Genomic DNA, 18,854 nt, shown 5'->3' with positions numbered 1-18,854 from the left:
CGAGTGACTCCCCTACCTTGCTTTGCATTTCTCCCCCAAACAGGATCTGATGTAGGGAACGGGTGCCTTCCAGGGGACCACAAGAGGCCAACGGGCAGAGAATCTGTCTCCGCGGTGACCCTCATAGCTGGGACAGCGGCAGGGACATGGGGCTCAGCAAGTACTTGCCAAATGACGGACCAACCAGCAGCAGTAACCAAGGGCCCCAGCTGACCGCAGGTATGAGGGACGTGAGCCGACGATGGGGACGAGAAGAGGAACAACCGGACAGCAGGGATGGGGCGCAGACCTAGCACGGGTGGAGGCGGGGCACAGGAAGGGGCTCACGAGCTAGGCAGGCTGAGTCCTCACTCTAGACAGTGAGTCTCTATCAGGTGGCACTGGAGACCCTGCCTTGCGTGACCACCCCGAGGATGGACCTGACAGCTCAACAGATACCAGATGACCTAAGTCAGGCAGAGCCATACAGAAACCAGGGCGCAGCCGTCTTTCCGCAGGCGGCCCTTGGGCTCACTCCACAGTGCTCTGCCAGCTGCCCAAGACCACATTACCCACTGACCTGCAAGGGCTGCAGAGTCCAGAGCCCCCGGGCACGGCCTGGCATCCCGCAGAGCCACAGGGACAGGGCGAGGAGGACGGCACGGTGAACAGACGCCTCAGCCCACGGACAGCGCACGTCTGCACCCGTCCTGTCACGTGTGGCTCCAGCAGCCGAGTCACGGCTGTCCCCCGGGGTGGGTGAGTTATGGAAGTTGTTGGACAAAACGGAGCCCTGGCGGTCCCTGCAGGCGTCTCTTCAGGACGGGAGTGGGAGCCCCTGCCTGGCACCCAGCCTCATCACGTGAAGGAGGAAGCCACTGATGCCACAACCTGGCCGTGGGGTCCCCAGAGCCACACACACTGTCAGCCCAAGAGGAGCAGGGCCTCCTACAGCTTCTTAATGCCGGGAGATGATCTCGAACCACCGAGAGACAGTTAACTGTTCCAAACAAGACAAAACACCCCCCCCCCAGCAGGGCCGCCCCACCCCACGCTGCTTTTTCTTGCTCTCTCTGAGGACGTGCCAACAGCATTCAGTGGTGCTAAATACAGAAATGGTGAGCAAGTAAATCAGCAGAGGCGCCACCCGCTGCCCTGGCCCGTTTCACGGTTGAGCTGCAAACCATTGAGCGCTGGGAGCGGTCACTAAAATGCTGACCACGGGCAGCCCTCCAGGGGTGCAGAGAGGGGCCAGGCTGGGAGTGAGTGCAGGCCAGGGCCTCCCTCACTTCTGTGCCTGGGGGCTCTTGAGTTTGCCAAACCCCTCTGACTCAAGCGGGTTCCCCCGAGTCTCACTTGCTCCTCGCGTTACCTTCTCAGAGAGGCCGGTCACCCTGCCCTCTCACCCTGCTTTGGTTCTTTATCATCGCCTCTATTACTCCCCAACAAGAGATTCTCTTTACATTTGATTGTTTGTTGTCAGACTTAGCCCAGAACGTCAGTTCCATAAAAGCCAGTGGCATGTCTAATCCCAGAGCCTGAAACCGTACCGGCCACATAAATAGCTGCTTAATAAATATTTGTTGAACGAATGAATGCATGGATTTCCAACCCTTTCTTTCAGCTGGTCTGGTGATCACCCTGGGAAGGTGTCCAGCTTTCCAGCCATGAGCTCAGCTTTTTACCCATTCATTCAGTCAACTGCCCTTCCAAAGAGCTAGCCGTCCATCCATCCAAACATCCACTCAGCCATCTGTTAATATTCACCCATTGATCCGGCCGTACTTCCAGACACTTCCTCCCAGGAACCTCAAATACCTGTGTCCATCCACCCATCCGCCATCCACTCAGCCATCCACCTACCCACTTATCCTCTCACCCATCCCACTACAGATACTAGTCCCCAAAGGGAGAGCTCCTTTTCTGGGGTTCCCTCCAACCAGGGCCAGTCCATGCTGCCATGTCCACATATATTAGCCCACTCTATACCCTCTGTGATCACACACCAGCCCCTCAAGACCCTGACTTATTTACCTCTGATTTCCAGAGCTAGCATGGTCGTAGGTGGCAGTGAAGCTTTGCTGAGGGAGTGTTTGATTCCCTTTGCTTGTTTAGCACCTCCCGCTGGGTCATAAGCCTCCCCATGGCACACAAGTTTTCTGTTGCTTCTCTACGATCTTTTCCTAGTACCAAGAAAAGACTGCGTCCATGTTCAATGGAAGAGCATGTGAGGGAATGTGGGAGAGGACAGCGCAGTGAGGCTGCAGAGCAGAGGCAGCCAGGCCCGGTCTCCGTCCTGACTCTGTTTATTAGTTGTGAGAGGCTGGGTAATCCCGTCCCCACCTTGACATCATCTGTGAAAGTAAGCAGGTAACAGTGCTCACATCTCCAGGTTCTTCTGAGGAGTTGGTGAATTCATGTAGATGCCGTACTTAGGGCTAGGAATGTGGCTCAGTTGGGTAAGATTGCTCACCGAGCACGCATGAAGTCCTGGGTTCAATTCCTTATTACCACACACACGGGAAAGGCTGGAAGTGACACTGTGGCTCCAGAGGTACAGCGCTAGCCTTGAGCAAAAGAAGTTCAGGGACAGAGGGCCGGGAGTTTGGCCTAGTGGTTAAAGTGCTTGCCTAGCATGCATGAAGGCCCAGGTTCAATTCCTCGGTACCCCACATACATAGAAAAAAGCTGGAAGTGGTGCTGAGGCTCAAGTGGTACAGCTCTAGCCTTGAGAAAGTCCAAGGACAGTGCTCAGGCCCTGAGCTCAAGCCCAGGACTGGCAAAAAAAAAAAGGAGAAGGAGAAGGAGGAGGAGGAGGAAGAGGAGACATCTGGGAGGAGCTGCTGCAGGGGCGGGGCTGTGAGGAGGAGGGACCACTTTGAAGGTGGGGGGCACTGGCAGCCTCTCCCCAGCTCCCCGCAGCATGCCAAGCGGCCAGGACGAAAGAAACAATGGAGTTGCAGAGCTTCACTGCGTAGGGATGGAATGAGGAGGTAGAGGCTAACACATGATTGGCTTTCAGGTTACTATGGTGACGATGCTGGCAATACTGCATTTGCAGTAGCAGCTTGGCTTTCCCGGCATGCTGCCCGAGTTTCTGCCAAAGCACTCGGTGGGCGCCATGTCATTGAACCTGTACAAAGGCCCTGACGAGTACCTCCTCAGTGCCTCTTTCTCAGGAAGGAAACTGAGGCTCAGCGAGGGGTGACTGCCCAAGGTCACCAGCAAACAAGTGGTGAGGTCAGGGATGGCATTCCACCCCAGCGCAGAACAAAGGGCGAAGGCGGGAGTGGGGCGTGGTGGGAGCAGGGTGTCCTGAGCCCTGGTCACCGCCTTGCGCCTGCCTGCCCACCCCGAGGGCGCTGGCTTGGCCAGGAAAGCGTGTTCTCCAGGGCTTCACACGTGGAGTGGTTAGGTTCAGGGTTTTAAGACGCTGCCAGCCCTGGTGTGCAGCAGAGGTTGTCTAGACCTGGGCCCCGGCAGGTAGAGGCTGAGTGGCTGGCAGGGAAGGCCTGCTGCCTTCGGAACTGCTCAGTCCCCAGGCCTCGTTTCCCCTGGCAGTCAGAGAAGAGCGGTGGCCCTTCCCCCGACAGCCGTGAGCAAGGGCCCAGAGAAGGGGACAAGCACGTGGCCTGAGTGTCCTGGGCAAGGGCACAGGGTGACACCGGATGAATAGTTGAAAACTGACCAGGACCTGCTTCAGAACTCAGCCTCCCGCCCTGCAGCCTGGCTGGCCTCAGATGCCATCTGGACTGTGTGGTGGCATTGTGACCCCTGGAAGGTGTAGATACCCCGTGGGGAGCTGGGGACTCCGCTGGGACACAGGCCTGTGGGCTGCTTCTCAAGGGCATACTTAGGGCACAGGTGAAGAAGCACTGTGCCTGGCAAGGAGCCCTGGTAGGGACATAATCCAGGCCCACGTGAGTCCGGGAGTACGAAAGGGATGCTCGTCCCGCCAAACTCCCTGGCCGCTCTCCCCTGCCCGCTGGAGGCCCACCTTTCCCCTGCCCTGCAGCCCCCCACACACCAGGACCCCCTCCTGTCCCCTAACCCAGCAGATTTGGTAACTCTGGGAGCTCCTGGCCGCTCCTGAGGACAAAGGAGGCCATTGTGCCTGCTGGATGCCTCGCGCTCGTTCTCACTTTCTCACTGCGCTGTAGCAGCCCTCAGCCTCACCTCACCGCTCCCTTGCTGGGGTCAGTCTTGGAGTCCCCAGGCCTGGGACAGCGCCACTCTGGGAATTCCTTCTAGGAGAAACCAGATGGCCAATCCTGGAAGCCCCCGGGCTGGCTGGAGGCCGGGGGAGGGGGGTGGCTGGGCTGCCCCCCTGCTGAGCCTGCCCAGGTCCCGTCATGATACTGTCAGAACTGCCGTGGGCATCCCCCAGCCAGCAGCGTGTTGGGAACCACTGACCACACACGTCCACCCAGCACTGCAAACAACCAAGGAGCCAAACTTGCATCTTCTTTGTTTGCAACTCATTTGCATTTGAATAACTGCAACGGCGCATCTGTAAGGACTGGAAGCTCATGCACGCAGTCCTCACGGCATCTAGGCAGTGACGGGGCCTTGTCTCACCGGTGGACAAACGTGAGCACAGGTAGCAGTGTGCACAGGGACACAGGAAAGGGCTAATGCGCCCCACACTTCCACCTCTGCCTGCAGCCCTTGGCGGCTGTCTTGAGACACTGGCTTTGGGTTGGTGTTGTCCTCATGAATGCCAGGCTGCAGGCTCTGCAGACAGTGCCACCAAACGAAGGAAGATCCTGAGGGGGCTGAGGCTGTGGCACCCTGAGCCTGCCCTTGTCTGGCACAACCCAGAGCCAGGCCGGAGTTAGCCAAGGTCTCTGTGCCAGTCTGGGGAGTGCTGGGCAGACACACTGGTAGCTCATGCCCCCTTGGCTGCTGGGGCGGGTAGAGCTCCCCACCCAACAGCCACATTGTCCTCTCCAAGACAGGAGAGTGCTGGCCCGTCACAGGGCCTCATGGCCTCTGTGGTGGACCACAACCCCAGAATCTCCAAAGAATGGGGGTTTTCAGAGAGCCTCCTCTCTCGGATGCCCAAATCAGAGGGCCTCATTTCCCGTCTTTCCCTCAGCATTCCCTTCCTGAGCCCGGGCCTGCTGCTTCACCTGCTCCCTAGGTGTCTGGGACTGGACCACACTGGCCGTTCCCAGACTTGTCCACTTCCTGGCTCAGCTGCCCGGCCTGGGGACAGAGACTTGGGCTGGCTGAGCTACTGCTGTGTGTGTGTTGCATATGTTTGGTTTTAAGATGGGGTTCACGACGTAGCCTCCAACTCTGAACCCTCCCAGAGGCCTCCAGCTGCTGAGGTTGTGGGTATGTTACCACACCAGAAACTTAACCGTGCACTGAAACTTTTAGGAAGTCTGCAGGATCTAGGCTGAGTGAAGAGGTCTTAGAACCAAAAGCACCGAGTTTGGGCCCCCCTGGGACACTGTGCAACTCCTTCCGAAAGGCAGGGGGGGAGGGGGGGAGGGAGGGGAAGGAGGGGAGGGAGGGGAGGAGATCCACAAGGAGAAATTCAGAACATTAGACTTTATCACAGCTGAAAACTTCTACTATCAAGTAAAAGCCAGGCTACAGACTGGTGAACAGCCTAGCTTAGGAATACGTAAGAAAATGTCCAGAGGGGACAGTGCCGGCATAGACAGGGTAACTGAGAAGCGGGCAAACCATGAGCAGACCCCAGGGGCGTGGGGGGAGCAAGCACGCAGAAACACGTGCAAACACGCAGAAGAGGTCGACGTCACTCGCCGTGGGCCACGGGAGACCCATACCCACCAGATCGCAAAGAAAAAGGGCCAGCGGGGAATGCGGGGTTCTGGGGTAGGGGATGGGACCCCGGGCGTGCCGGCTGTTACTCTGGAGAATCCGGGCAAAGGGCCTTTCCCTGTTAGAAATGCATGAGCGCCGGCAGTATCTCAGCATCAACTAGTCTAGATAATCAAGCAGTAACTGTTCAGCATAACCACAGTTCATACAGTACGAATGATGTATCTCAAACTGAAATTCCGCGGGAATCCTGCGTTAGGCAAGCGACACTGAAAGGCAGGCCCTTGGCATCCCTTCACTCATTCACTCAGCGCTGTTGGAGACGTGGGATGCAGCTGTGGACAGGGCCGCCGCTGGCCCGGTGGCGATGACCTCGGAGTGGGAGGGGACAGCAGGACCTCCCAGGAAAGGTGCCGGCTGTGGACCCGAGGGACCGGTCCCCAGGCAGGAACAAGCCTGACTGGTTGGGGCTGGCAAGCAGGGACAGCTGGAGATAAGGCTGGTGCCATTGTCCTATGAACTTCATGCCCTCCTTACCCACCCAGAGGAAGGGGGCCAGAGGGAGGCCTCGTGGTGGGAGAAAATGGGTCCCAGAAAACCATGGTTTGCCCAAAGCCTGCTTGGCTCAGGCCCTCCATGTCCTGGCTGCCGGCCTGTCTGGAGATGAGAATCCACCTCTGCCCAGATGTGGAGGGCAGGGCGGCTGCGTCCCAGCCTGGCCTGGCACGGGGCCAGGCCAGATCTGCACAAGGCTCCCCTCTGCACAGAGGAGGCTGTCGGAGCTGGGTCCCGGCTCAGCAGACCCCCGCAGCTGGGCTGGGAGTGGAAACCTGGCTCCCAGCAGCGCCTGGGCCCGATGGGCAAGGCAGGAAGGGACAAGACTGGCGGCCCTCTAGGAGTGAGGGGCCGGGCAGGACGGGGCGGTGACTGCTCAGGTGGAATTCCACCCTCCTGAGCTCACCTGGCTCAGCGCGGGCGCATTCCACAGGGGCCAGCCCGTCTCGGCAGGGCCCCATCCCCAGGCAAGGCTGCTGCCGCCCCTCCCTCAGCCCTCCCCAGCCCCCTGCTCCACCAGGCTCAGCCTCTCGTGGAGGTGCTGGCCCCAGGGGGAAGGGGTTCGTGAGCCAGGAGCGAGGAACGGGGAGTGGGGTTGAAACGGCTCGTGTGGACCGATGGAAACAGTGAAACGTGTTGGTTAAGGGACAGCAGACGGCGTGGGGCTGGTTGGGAAGCATGAGGCACATGGATGGAAGGGTCACAATGAAACAACCAATACATGCGCATTTAGGAAGTGCGGCCTGGCGTCTCTCCACCCGAGACTGCACAGCCCGCGATCTGGCTCTCTCTCTTACCTCCTGCTGGTTCTGCCATTCCCGTGGGCTCTGGCCACTTTGTCCCCTTCCTGCAGCTACACAGAGGCTGAGCTCTGGCTGCTGGTGGCTCCCAGAAAGCTGCCCCAGCCTGGAGCTCTCTGCGGTTCACAAGGACCCGGTGCCAACAGCTCAGCCCCCAGCCGTGCTCCCCTCCCACTGCCCACAGAAAGGGTTCAAAGCCTCAAAGACCCTGCCACCCCGGGATGTCAACACAACACTTCTGACTCCTCTCCCTCTCAACCAGCCCCCCGGAGGCCCAACGACAGTGACGGGGAAATGCGAGCTCAAGCCCCGCTGCTGCCTTGAAGCATCACCGCCTAAGTGCCACAGAGGCCGAGAAGGGGCCGCCCACCCCGGGCGGTGGTGCCCGGCCTTCCCGCCCACCGAGACCTGGCTGGCACCAGGGCTGGAGATCCCTGGCTGACTCTGCCAGTGGGTGGTGGTCCTGGGTTGTGGTCAGCTGGGAGCCCCCCCCAGCTGCAGAAGGGGCCGCGCACCCCCCGATCCCCACCCCCGTTTCTCTCGCACCAGCTGTGGACCAGCCCCAGAGCCGTGGTCAGGTTGAGTCTTGTCTCCTCGCAGCAGAAGTGAGGCTGCAAGCCATAAACACCATGTGATCCTTTCCACTGCAGCCAGGAGCTGCGACGGGCCCCAGCACAGGTCCCCCCAGCCCCCAGCCCCCAGCCCAGCACACAGACCTCACAAGAGCCTGCTGTGGAAGGGCCCTGTGGAAGGGTCAGCTGACAGATGGGGAAACTGAGGTCCCAAGAGGTGGTAGACCCACAGCTACTAGCGGCTGACTGGGCTCCAACCCAAGCAATCCCCGTCTCGCCCTGGGAGCCGGGTAGCAGGGAGGGAGGTGAGGCCTTGGGGCCGGGAGACCACTTCCTGTTGTGCTTCTCTCCCTTGGGCCTGAGGATGCGTGGGTGCCTTCTCTGGGCCTCCATGTCTACAAATAGGACAGGCTGGTGTTGCTCCAGCCTTTTCCTGGGGTCCCCAGCTCCCCCAGGCCAGGAAGGCGCACGGTCCCTGGCTGAGCTGCTTGTCCAGGACAGCGTCACGGCCCCGGAGCAGAGCGGGCTGGGCAGTATGGGGGCGCCTGGGCTGGCCCCAGCCATGCACCCCACGCAGCTCCTCCATCCCCACCCAGTGTCTCCATGACCTCCCTTCTTAATTTAATTTTAGTGTAAATGGGACACACAGGGTTGTTTCTGTGACATCTGCCGCTTCCACGTTCCAGACCACCAGTGGTTCCACCCTCTCCACACACGGACGCCGGGGTGTGAGTCTCCCCTATACACACCTATCCGTGCCACGGACGCCGGGGTGTGAGTCTCCCCTATACACACCTATCCGTGCCACAAATGCCGGGGTGTGAGTCTCCCCTATACACACCTATCCGTGCCACGGACGCCGGGGTGTGAGTCTCCCCTATACACACCTATCCGTGTCACACATGCCGGGGTGTGAGTCTCCCCTATACACACCTATCCGTGCCACAGACGCCGGGGTGTGAGTCTCCCCTATACACACCTATCCGTGTCACAAATGCCGGGTGTGAGTCTCCCCTATACATACCTATCCGTGCCACGGACGCCGGGGTGTGAGTCTCCCCTATACACACCTATCCGTGTCACAAATGCCGAGGTGTGAGTCTCCCCTATACACACCTATCCGTGCCACAGACGCCGGGGTGTGAGTCTCCCCTATACACACCTATCCGTGTCACAAATGCCAGGTGTGAGTCTCCCCTATACATACCTATCCGTGCCACGGACGCCGGGGTGTGAGTCTCACCTATACACATCTATCCGTGCCACAAATGCCAGGGTGTGAGTCTCCCCTATACACACCTATCCGTGTCACACATGCCGGGGTGTGAGTCTCCCCTATACACACCTATCCGTGCCACACATGCCGGGGTGTGAGTCTCCCCTATACACACCTATCCGTGCCACAGACGCCGGGGTGTGAGTCTCCCCTATACACACCTATCCGTGCCACACATGCCGGGGTGTGAGTCTCCCCTATACACACCTATCCATGCCACACATGCCGGGGTGTGAGTCTCCCCTATACACACCTATCCATGCCACACATGCCGGGGTGTGAGTCTCCCCTATACACACCTATCCGTGCCACAAATGCCAGGGTGTGAGTCTCCCCTATACACACCTATCCGTGCCACAGATGCCGGGGTGTGAGTCTCCCCTATACACACCTATCCGTGCCACAGATGCCGGGGTGTGAGTCTCCCCTATACACACCTATCCGTGCCACAGATGCCGGGGTGTGAGTCTCCCCTATACACACCTATCCGTGTCACACATGCCGGGGTGTGAGTCTCCCCTATACACACCTATCCATGCCACACATGCCGGGGTGTGAGTCTCCCCTATACACACCTATCCGTGCCACAAATGCCAGGGTGTGAGTCTCCCCTATACACACCTATCCGTGCCACACATGCCGGGGTGTGAGTCTCCCCTATACACACCTATCCGTGCCACAGACGCCGGGGTGTGAGTCTCCCCTATACACACCTATCCGTGTCACACATGCCGGGGTGTGAGTCTCCCCTATACACACCTATCCGTGCCACACATGCCGGGGTGTGAGTCTCCCCTATACACACCTATCCGTGCCACAGACGCCGGGGTGTGAGTCTCCCCTATACACACCTATCCGTGTCACACATGCCGGGGTGTGAGTCTCCCCTATACACACCTATCCGTGTCACACATGCCGGGGTGTGAGTCTCCCCTATACACACCTATCCGTGCCACACATGCCGGGGTGTGAGTCTCCCCTATACACACCTATCCGTGCCACAAATGCCAGGGTGTGAGTCTCCCCTATACACACCTATCCGTGCCACAGATGCCGGGGTGTGAGTCTCCCCTATACACACCTATCCGTGTCACACATGCCGGGGTGTGAGTCTCCCCTATACACACCTATCCGTGCCACACATGCCGGGGTGTGAGTCTCCCCTATACACACCTATCCGTGCCACAGACGCCGGGGTGTGAGTCTCCCCTATACATACCTATCCGTGTCACACATGCCGGGGTGTGAGTCTCCCCTATACACACCTATCCGTGCCACACATGCCGGGGTGTGAGTCTCCCCTATACACACCTATCCGTGCCACACATGCCGGGGTGTGAGTCTCCCCTATACACACCTATCCGTGTCACACATGCCGGGGTGTGAGTCTCCCCTATACACACCTATCCGTGCCACACATGCCGGGGTGTGAGTCTCCCCTATACATACCTATCCGTGCCACAGACGCCGGGGTGTGAGTCTCCCCTATACACACCTATCCGTGTCACACATGCCGGGGTGTGAGTCTCCCCTATACACACCTATCCGTGTCACACATGCCGGGGTGTGAGTCTCCCCTATACACACCTATCCGTGCCACGGACGCCGGGGTGTGAGTCTCCCCTATACACACCTATCCGTGCCACGGACGCCGGGGTGTGAGTCTCCACTATACACACCTATCCGTGCCACGGACGCCGGGGTGTGAGTCTTCCCTATACACACCTATCCGTGTCACAAATGCCGAGGTGTGAGTCTCCCCTATACACACCTATCCGTGTCACAAATGCCGAGGTGTGAGTCTCCCCTATACACACCTATCCGTGCCACAAATGCCGGGGTGTGAGTCTCCACTATACACACCTATCTGTGCCACAGACGCCGGGGTGTGAGTCTCCCCTATACACACCTATCCGTGCCACAGACGCTGGGGTGTGAGTCTCCCCTATACACACCTATCCGTGCCACGGACGCCGGGGTGTGAGTCTCCCCTATACACACCGATCAGTGCCAGGACTCCAGGGAACGAGTCCTCTCTCCACACACACCTGTCTGTGCCCAGGGGAGGCCAGGACGATGTGGCGACCCCAAGTATTCCACTCTCCCCTGCTTCCAGGCACAGCGTATCTTTGGGGCCCTCTGATTTTTGGGGGGACAGTAGTAGGGTATGAACCAGGGCTCACACACTCTCCCACCCGAGCCATGCTCCAGCCCTTTCTGCTCCTTTCTTTCCCCCTCTGGGCACAGAACCCAGCCTATCTGAAGAGACAGGGACGAGGGGACAGTCACCTCAGCTGCTGGAGCTCCAGGCGGGGGCTGAGGTGACCAGGACAGGTAAACAGCCTGGTGGTGGGGCCCACAGCGCCAGGTCTGGGGCTGAGCCCCCAGGGGCTTCTCCCCATCCTGCTGAGCCACCGCCTGTCGGTTTTCCTGGGGATTTGGTGATTCAGCCTCAGCTGCCACACACCCATCCTGGGCCGCCACCCCACGGCGCTGGGCGGCCCTCCCGCGCTCCCGGCTGCCTACCTTGCGGCCCGCCTCGTTGTTGTGCAGGTTCATGAGCGTGCGGGCGTTCTGCTTGATCTCCCGGGCGTCCACGAAGACCTTGGCGAAGCCGATGCCGTAGCGGATGTCGGCCGAGCAGCCGCCCCACTTCCAGCCCTCGTCCCGGTGGTACTGGCCTTGCTTCTCCTTGTCGCAGCCGCAGTCGCTCAGGTTGCCCTGGGTGCAGGCGGCTGTGATGGCGTGCGCCACGCCCGCCGCGATGATGGCGTAGGTGAAGGCGGCCTCCCGGCTACCTGAGGGCAGAGAGAGCTTTGTAGAGCCCGCCGTGGAGGCCGTCGTCCTGGGGCAGCGCGCCCAGCTTAGGGGCTCCGTATCATGAGCCGGAAGACGAGGCCAGCACTCACGTCTAACTGCCCAGGAGACCCCACTCGGGTGGTGGTGGTGCCTGGGTCCCACTGTGCCCACATCCAGCCCATCTCTGCCTCTGGAGGGCAGGGACAAAGGTTAGGGGAGCTCCTAGCCCTTGTCCACCACTGCCCTCCTGGCCACACGTGCAGGGCTCCTGGCATCCCAAAGCCCCGTCTCTGGAGCCTGCAGTGTGCAGCAGTGCCCACCCGCTCGGTCATTCTGGCCAGAGCCTGCCTGGGCCCCGGGCCTCGGTCTCCTGGGCAGTAAATGGGCACATGGATAATATCACCTCACAGCCTGTGCTGTGGCTCACTGAACCTGCCGGAAAAATAGCTCCTATTCCTGTGGCACTGCGGTTAGTGTTTGTGTCCCCCACTAGATGTGACCAGCTGTGGTGGCCCGGGAGGCTCGTGAGCCACAGAGGGAATCCTGGGCAGGTACACATGGTTTCAAGAGCCACCATGTCTCCATCCGTTCAAAGGACTGCACCCCTCCCCAGAGGAGGCCTTGCCCGGGTTCACACACCAGGGCCTGGGTCAGTCTCCTGTCCTCCAGAGCCCAGGTCAGGCGTGGAAAACGCCACAGTGCCTGTGCTAACCCACAGAAGCTGCCCAGAGGGGCTAGGAGGGCGTCTGAGATGGTAAGCTCGCAGCTAACGCAAGTCCAGAGTCTTGGGAGTCCGCCTCCACCCCTCCCTGGGCTCCAGCTCAAGCCCAGCTCCACAGGTCCTATTTCCCTGGCATTACAAACATACAGGGGGCATTTGCAACCAGGCCCCTGCACAGAGACCAGGGACCCGGGCGTCCCACACTGCCTGAGCCGCTGGTCAAGTCGTGAAGCCCAACAGCACTTTTCTTAGGTGAGACTAGGAATGCTGTACAAGACCTAGCCATGCTCGGCTGGGCTCCGGGGATGGGGGCCGGGGAGCGGTGTAGAAGCCACAGGGCCTCCCTTCCTGGCACTGCATCCAAAGCCCACTGGACGGGGACTCCTCTGCCCAAGGCCAGGACTCATCAGAAGCCTCGAACTTCTGTCAAGAGGTAGCTGGCACGTGTCAGTTAGAAGCACTTACATAAGGCAGCGCACCAAGCTGGGTACAGGGTGTAAGGGTGGACTCGGAACCTTAAGACTGCACTGGCGGGATGAGCAGTCCCACTGAACATCTACCTGCAAACCCTTCACACGGCCCAGACAGGGAGAGGAGCAGAGGCTCAGGGGGGTGAATTAACTCCCAGGAAGAGCGAGGATGCAAACTTGGGGTCACAGATGCTGACCTCGCTCACCGCTGGGGCTCCATACCTTTCCCCTCTGCCAGCCCCTTCCCAGTACCACTTGAGGGCTGTCGGCCTCCACATGAGAAGCACATGCTCGGAGGAGCACGCAGGCCCAGGGAGCTGTGCGCTGACCCCGGGCCTGCCTTCCTACAGCCCTGACGGGGGACAGGGCCTCTGAGGGCTCAGAGGCCAGCCTTGTCCCCTGCCCACCTCTCCCAGCTCTTTCACGGGGCTGGCTGTACCCCCAGGGCTCAGAACCAAGCCCTCCCCATCCCAGAGCACAAGGAGAACCCCACCAAACCCTTCCCTCCCTCACCTACACCCCCCCTTGAGCCCAGCCACTCCTGGCAGTCCTCCCCAAGGTCACCAGGACCTCAGGAGACTGGCATGGGGCATCCAGGTTCCAGCCCGCCAGCCTCCCACAGCTCTGAGTGAGGAGGCAGGGCCCAGGCTGAGCTGCTCTGCCCTGGTATGATGGAGCTTGGCTGTCCTCCACCCTGCTCAGTCTGCCTGACTGGCAGCTTGTGGGCCGTAGCCTTTCCCTTGCAAGCCAGGAGGGCACAGCCAAGTTGCCCCATCCTTGGAAGGGGTGGCCAAGGAGGACGGGCACGGCAGGGACAGAGGAAACGCTGTCCCCACCGCCCGAAAGATTCCATGCACCGCCGGCCCAACGGTGGTGGGCAGGGAGTATTATCTGGGGGTGTATTGACGGTATCTCACTGGAAAGCACGACGCACGTTGTATTTTTTTTCTCTTTTGCTATTTAAAGCCAACTGGTCAGAGAATGAGCAATCTGCTGTGATACAAGCTGAAGATATGGTGATTTGGAAAACAGATGGAAAACGGCTGCCCTTGCCAGCCTTGAGCCAGAGCAGCGCTGACCTCAGGGCTCAAAGTGGGGCAGGCCTGGTCCCTCCTCTGCTTGTGTTGAGCTCCCCTGGCACCTCTGAGCCAGCCACGGGAGGTGGGTGGTTTCTGTGAGGGCTCGGGCTGACTGCGGGAAGCAGGGTGTGAACTAAGGGTGTGTGTGGATCTAGCTGTGTACCACAGGAGAGCTGGAGAGGCAGCCGGGAACAAAAGGCTCATCTCAAAGAATAGTGTCAGGAGAGCTAAAATCCAGGATGAACTGAGGCTGGCAAAAAAAATGCGAACGAGACAAAAAGCCCTTTGTTGGCTGCTTTCTAAGCGAGAATGGGGGAAAGAATGGGGCTTTTGCCTGGGCAAGATGGCGCATTGTGAAGAAAAGGCAGAGGGAGAGCGGGGCACTCCACCCCTCACTCTGTCTCCCTCTTCAAGCCCGTGGCTCCCAGCGCCCCTCGTTCACCTGACAGCCTGCAACGGGAAAGGAGGGGACAGTGTTGGGACTTCCTTAAAGTGAGTCTAAAGCCAAGGCCAGGTCCAGCCTCCGGTAGAGGAGGGGAGCGAGGTAAGGACGCAGATGCAACAGAGGCCAAACAAGCATCAGAGTTTCCCGGCTGGTGGACCCAGGAGGGTGGACTCCAGGGACTGAACTCGAGGCCATTTGTGCCCATCCTGGAAAAATTCCAGCTGGAATACCTAATGGGGCCATGAGAGTGTGGAAAAGATCACGAGCCGGGAAATCACTATTTCTTTATCCAGGATAATGGTGGAGACACAGAAAATTTCTATGCGTGCAAAGAACGCGACGGTCACCCCACATCCTGTCTCTGCTCCGAGCCAGTCCCTTAGATAGCTCCGTCCCCAGCGGAGCCATCCAGATGTGGTGTGCAGAACCTGCCATGGCCCGGCCCCACCTCTTCCTGCAGCCTCTCGGTTCTCTCTGCCCAACGCCCTGATGTCCCCCAAAGCCCAACCACTGGCCCAGAGGCTCCTGTCCTGCCAGGGACAGTCACACCGCCAAGCCCGCCCTGTCCCCCGGCCTTCCTCTCCTGGGCTCTGCTCCAGCCTCTGTTTCAGGGGACCCCTGCAGACAGCTCTGTGCCACCGCACACCAGGCCAGCACATCTCCACATGTCAGCCCTGACCTCTCCCCCCCCCCCCGCCTATGCCAGGCAGAGCACGTGGCACACCGCGTGTTGTTCCAGCATTTGCCCTGCAGATTCCCTCAGGGACAGGAAGAACAGAGAGGTGTGGACGGTATCCGCAGTATTTTGCATTCACCCAGGAACCAAAAAGTAAAATCTCATGGACTTACACGTGGGTCTTTGCTTTTACCCTGCATGCGGGGTGCAGGGCTGTGCATACTTCCTTGAGCGATGTCTTGCATGGAATGAAAAACTGGGTTTCGGAGTTTTGTGGACAATTGCAGACCGTAGCAAGGGCAATGCTAAGATAGAATTCACCATTCCTGTCAAAATCAGAGGCCAGAATGGGTCCCTGCTGTGCCCTTGGGGGAGTGTGTGGAGTTGAGGGTGCGTGGACAGACTGTGGTTCGAGGGCCCCGTTCTGGGCAGTGCGGCTGGGGCGGGGTGCTGCGGCACGCACAGCTCCACGGCAAGCTAAGCTGTGGAGACGGGAAGAGTCCGGCACAGGACACCACTCAGGCTGTTTCTTGCCTTAGGACTCTGCAGTGCCTCTAACTAATACACTTTGGGCACTGTGACACTGCCAGAGCCAGCTTCCCCCAGTCACCTCCAGGGAAGCCCCACTTCTTTCCCCTGGGGACCCGCCAGTGGGCAGGACAGGGATGAGACGAAAGTCACACAGCAAGCAGCAGGGGGTGGAGAGAGGGAGAAGGCTGACTCAAATGGACCCAAATGCAAACGTGAAGGACAATTGCTCAGTCTTGTATTGGGTCGGAAAACTGGACCCTTCCTGTGGGACTCAGCGTGGAAAGGACCCTGCCTAGGTCACACTGTGAGTAGCCAGTGTGCCAGGCCCTCAGGTAAACAGAGATGTTTCCAAGCGTTGAGTGTGGGAAAGGCCTGCTTCCTAGGAGGGGTGCTCCAGAGGAGAACCCCGCATAAAGCCAGGGTGCAGGCAGCAGGCTGCCCCTCTGGAGGTGAGTAGAGTCAGAGGTCTGGGCCAGCGTCCTGGTCACTGCTGCCCCCACAGGGCCACAGCAACCACGGTGCCCTGACCAAGCCCCAGCTCCCCACAGAGCTTCTTTCTTCCCGGAGAGACGGCCACGATCCTTAAACCCAACTGACTCACAGAGCTCTTCCGGGCACGCTCGGGCACTCTGCGACAAGCCTCGGAGTCCTTCTTCCCCACCACCCACGAGACAGGCCCACCTCGCCACACCATCAGGTCTGCCGCCAGTGGGGAAGGAGACAGGAAGTGTGGAGAAACACGGGCTGCCCACCCCGTGGCACACGTTACCCCACACACGCCAGGGTGGGCAAGTCCCAGGGCGGCCAGGGGGCACAACCGGAAGACAGAGAGGGAGAGATGGGAAGCCCACATCAAATGAAGGGACATGGGCGCCCTGGAAGGCGGGGAGAGCATGGGCCGGGGACCAGAGGCAAAGCTTCCCTGGGAGTCTGGGCAGGGGTCTCAAAGGGACAGAGGCGGGGCTGTCTGTGGAGTGGACATGGACGAAGGGGCCACGCAGGGAAAGGTCCTTGTGCAAGGCTGCAGCCCCTCAGGGTGAACCCAACGTGGCCTGAGCCCCCCTGCTCTGCACACGGCCCCGCACAGCGCCGGCTCCCCACACTCACGCCCGCAGCCAGAAGGGAACGGGGCAAAACCGAACAGGAAGCCTGAGAGGGTAAACAGGGGCGCAGCTCCGGCCTCCTCCCTTCTCCAGGCCGCAGTGGGCCCAGGCGTTTCCCTGCCTGCCAGGCCCGAGGGCGGCAGGTCTGAGCATTCCGTGCTGGGAACAACACTGGCAAAACCAAAATGAAAGGATTAAAAACAAAGATGAAGCCTACTTCGGGGAGATGGAGCCTTCTGACAAACGTACGTGAAGGGACGGCGTGTGGCCCCGAGACCCCATTCTGTCCCCCGAGGACCCCTGCTCCCCTCCCCTGGGTGTCTTCCCACGTGGACAGTGTCCACGGAGCAGCAAATCCGTTTCCAGCCTTGAGACATAGCTCAAGGGCAGTCACCGTGGTCCAGCCACCTCTCCATCGCAGGGTCCCACCTCAGAGCGCCAAGACCCCCCCTCCACAACACCCCCTGTCCAGGCCATGGTGTTCTCTGGCCACTTGTCAGGATGGGCTGAGCTGTGGCCTTCACCAAACCTGCACGCTGAAGCTCTAACCCTTGCACACAGGATGGAGAAGGTCTTAACCAGGTCACCCTAATCCCAGGTGACCAGTGTCTTTAAAAAGAGGACACGCCAAGGGGACACAAACAAATGAAAGAGTACTGAAGCTGGAGCCCCACAAACCCACACAAGGCCTCAGGGGGAGCAACCCCAGCGGGGCCTGGGGGTCAGCCTGGGGCAGCGTGAGGAGGGTCAGGGCTCCGTGGTCAGTGTGGGAAGGAGCTGGATTGGAAGTGAACCCAAGGACCAACCTGCAGGGGCTTGGGAGAAGCCAAAGCTTCTCCTACAGGACTGGAGCCTGGACGGGGTGTGTGGCAGCTGCAGGGGTGGCAGGGGTGGCCAGCCGCTCCCCAAGTGGCCCTGGAACTCCAAGCAGTGCCGCCTGTGGCCCAGCCTCTGGGAAAGCCAGCGGCATGCGTGGGGATCTGTAAATCCCTTCTCTTCCAGAGGTGGTGGTGTCCACCATGGAGGGGGTGGAGGCAGGGCGGGGGCACCCTGGTTCCTCAGATCTCTGAAAGAAACCGAGGACCTCAGGACAGAAGGCGGGGTGGGCCCCTGTTGGGGTAGAGGGGGTAGGGGTGGGAACTTTCTGGTCCCAGCTCTGGACACCCTAAGGTAGGGCTAGCCCACCCCACATCTACTCCCCCATCCTCCTACCCCTTGATACCCAGCCAGTCTCATGGCAGCTCTAAAGAAAGGACTGAATTTTCTAGCTTCCTCTCAAGCCAGGTGTGGCCATGTGACTAAGGTCTGGCCAATGGGCTGTGAGCAGGGGTGGAGGCGGGGCCACCCTCACCCTATAATGGAGAGGAGTGAGGTGAGGGGGAGGGGAAACTACAGATTTGGGTACAGAAAGGCCTGGTAACTTGGAGGCCTTGCTGGCCTCTGGGGCCAGCCTCCCTCCCTCCTGGCAGGCCCCTTCTGAAGGAGACCTCTGCTGCTGCTTCTCCCCAAGCCACCGTCCCCTCTTGCCTGAAACGCCCAATCCCACCCCAGGTCCTACCTTGACCCCAGGGAAGATTATTCTCTTCCTAGTACCCAGGGCACCACTGCCAAACCTGACCTCTCTGCAGCCCTCCCTGGTATGAAGGGAAAGCCAAGCCTCACAAGTTTCACCAGGCCAATGTGAGGCTTCCTGAGCTCTCCTGTCCTCCCCGCAGAGGCCAGCTGGATGGGCTCCACTAAGCTCCTCAGGCCTCCCAGACAACCCCACCCCAGAGCCCCTGCCCCTGCCTCCCTCTGCCTGGCACACTCCTCCTAGGACATGGGGGTTGTGTGAGGCTCCCAGCACAAACCCAGGCCCATCCGATCACACGCACACCCCCCAGGGCAGTACTCAGTGTTAGGTGAAAGCACAAATTAATTGATGAACAAGTGAATTCAGTGTCCACCTCTTCACGGGTCTTTCAGAATCCCTATTAGGTATCTCATATGGTTCACGCATTCCATGTCCTCCAAGACTCAGCCTTGGTAGATGGTTCCACCTCTTAGCTCTGG

At 59.8% G+C, this 18,854-nt stretch overlaps 1 protein-coding gene across 1 annotated transcript in view; it reads right to left on the bottom strand.

The window, feature by feature from the left end:
• Positions 1 to 18,854, bottom strand: part of Wnt7a (Wnt family member 7A) — a 28,126-nt gene that overhangs the window by 6,278 nt on the left and 2,994 nt on the right. Inside the window, exon 3 of the mRNA XM_090323775.1 lies at positions 11,505 to 11,776. Within this exon, the coding sequence (XP_090179901.1) occupies positions 11,505 to 11,776 (272 nt within the window). The remainder of the gene's footprint in view (positions 1 to 11,504; positions 11,777 to 18,854) is intronic.

The sequence above is a fragment of the Megascapheus bottae genome, chromosome 33 (genome assembly GCF_031878675.1).
Source record: "Megascapheus bottae isolate mThoBot1 chromosome 33, mThoBot2.hap1, whole genome shotgun sequence".
Classification (NCBI taxonomy): Eukaryota; Metazoa; Chordata; class Mammalia; order Rodentia; family Geomyidae; genus Megascapheus; species Megascapheus bottae.
Note: the sequence above shows the minus strand (reverse complement) of the source record. Positions and strands in the feature narration are given on the sequence as shown.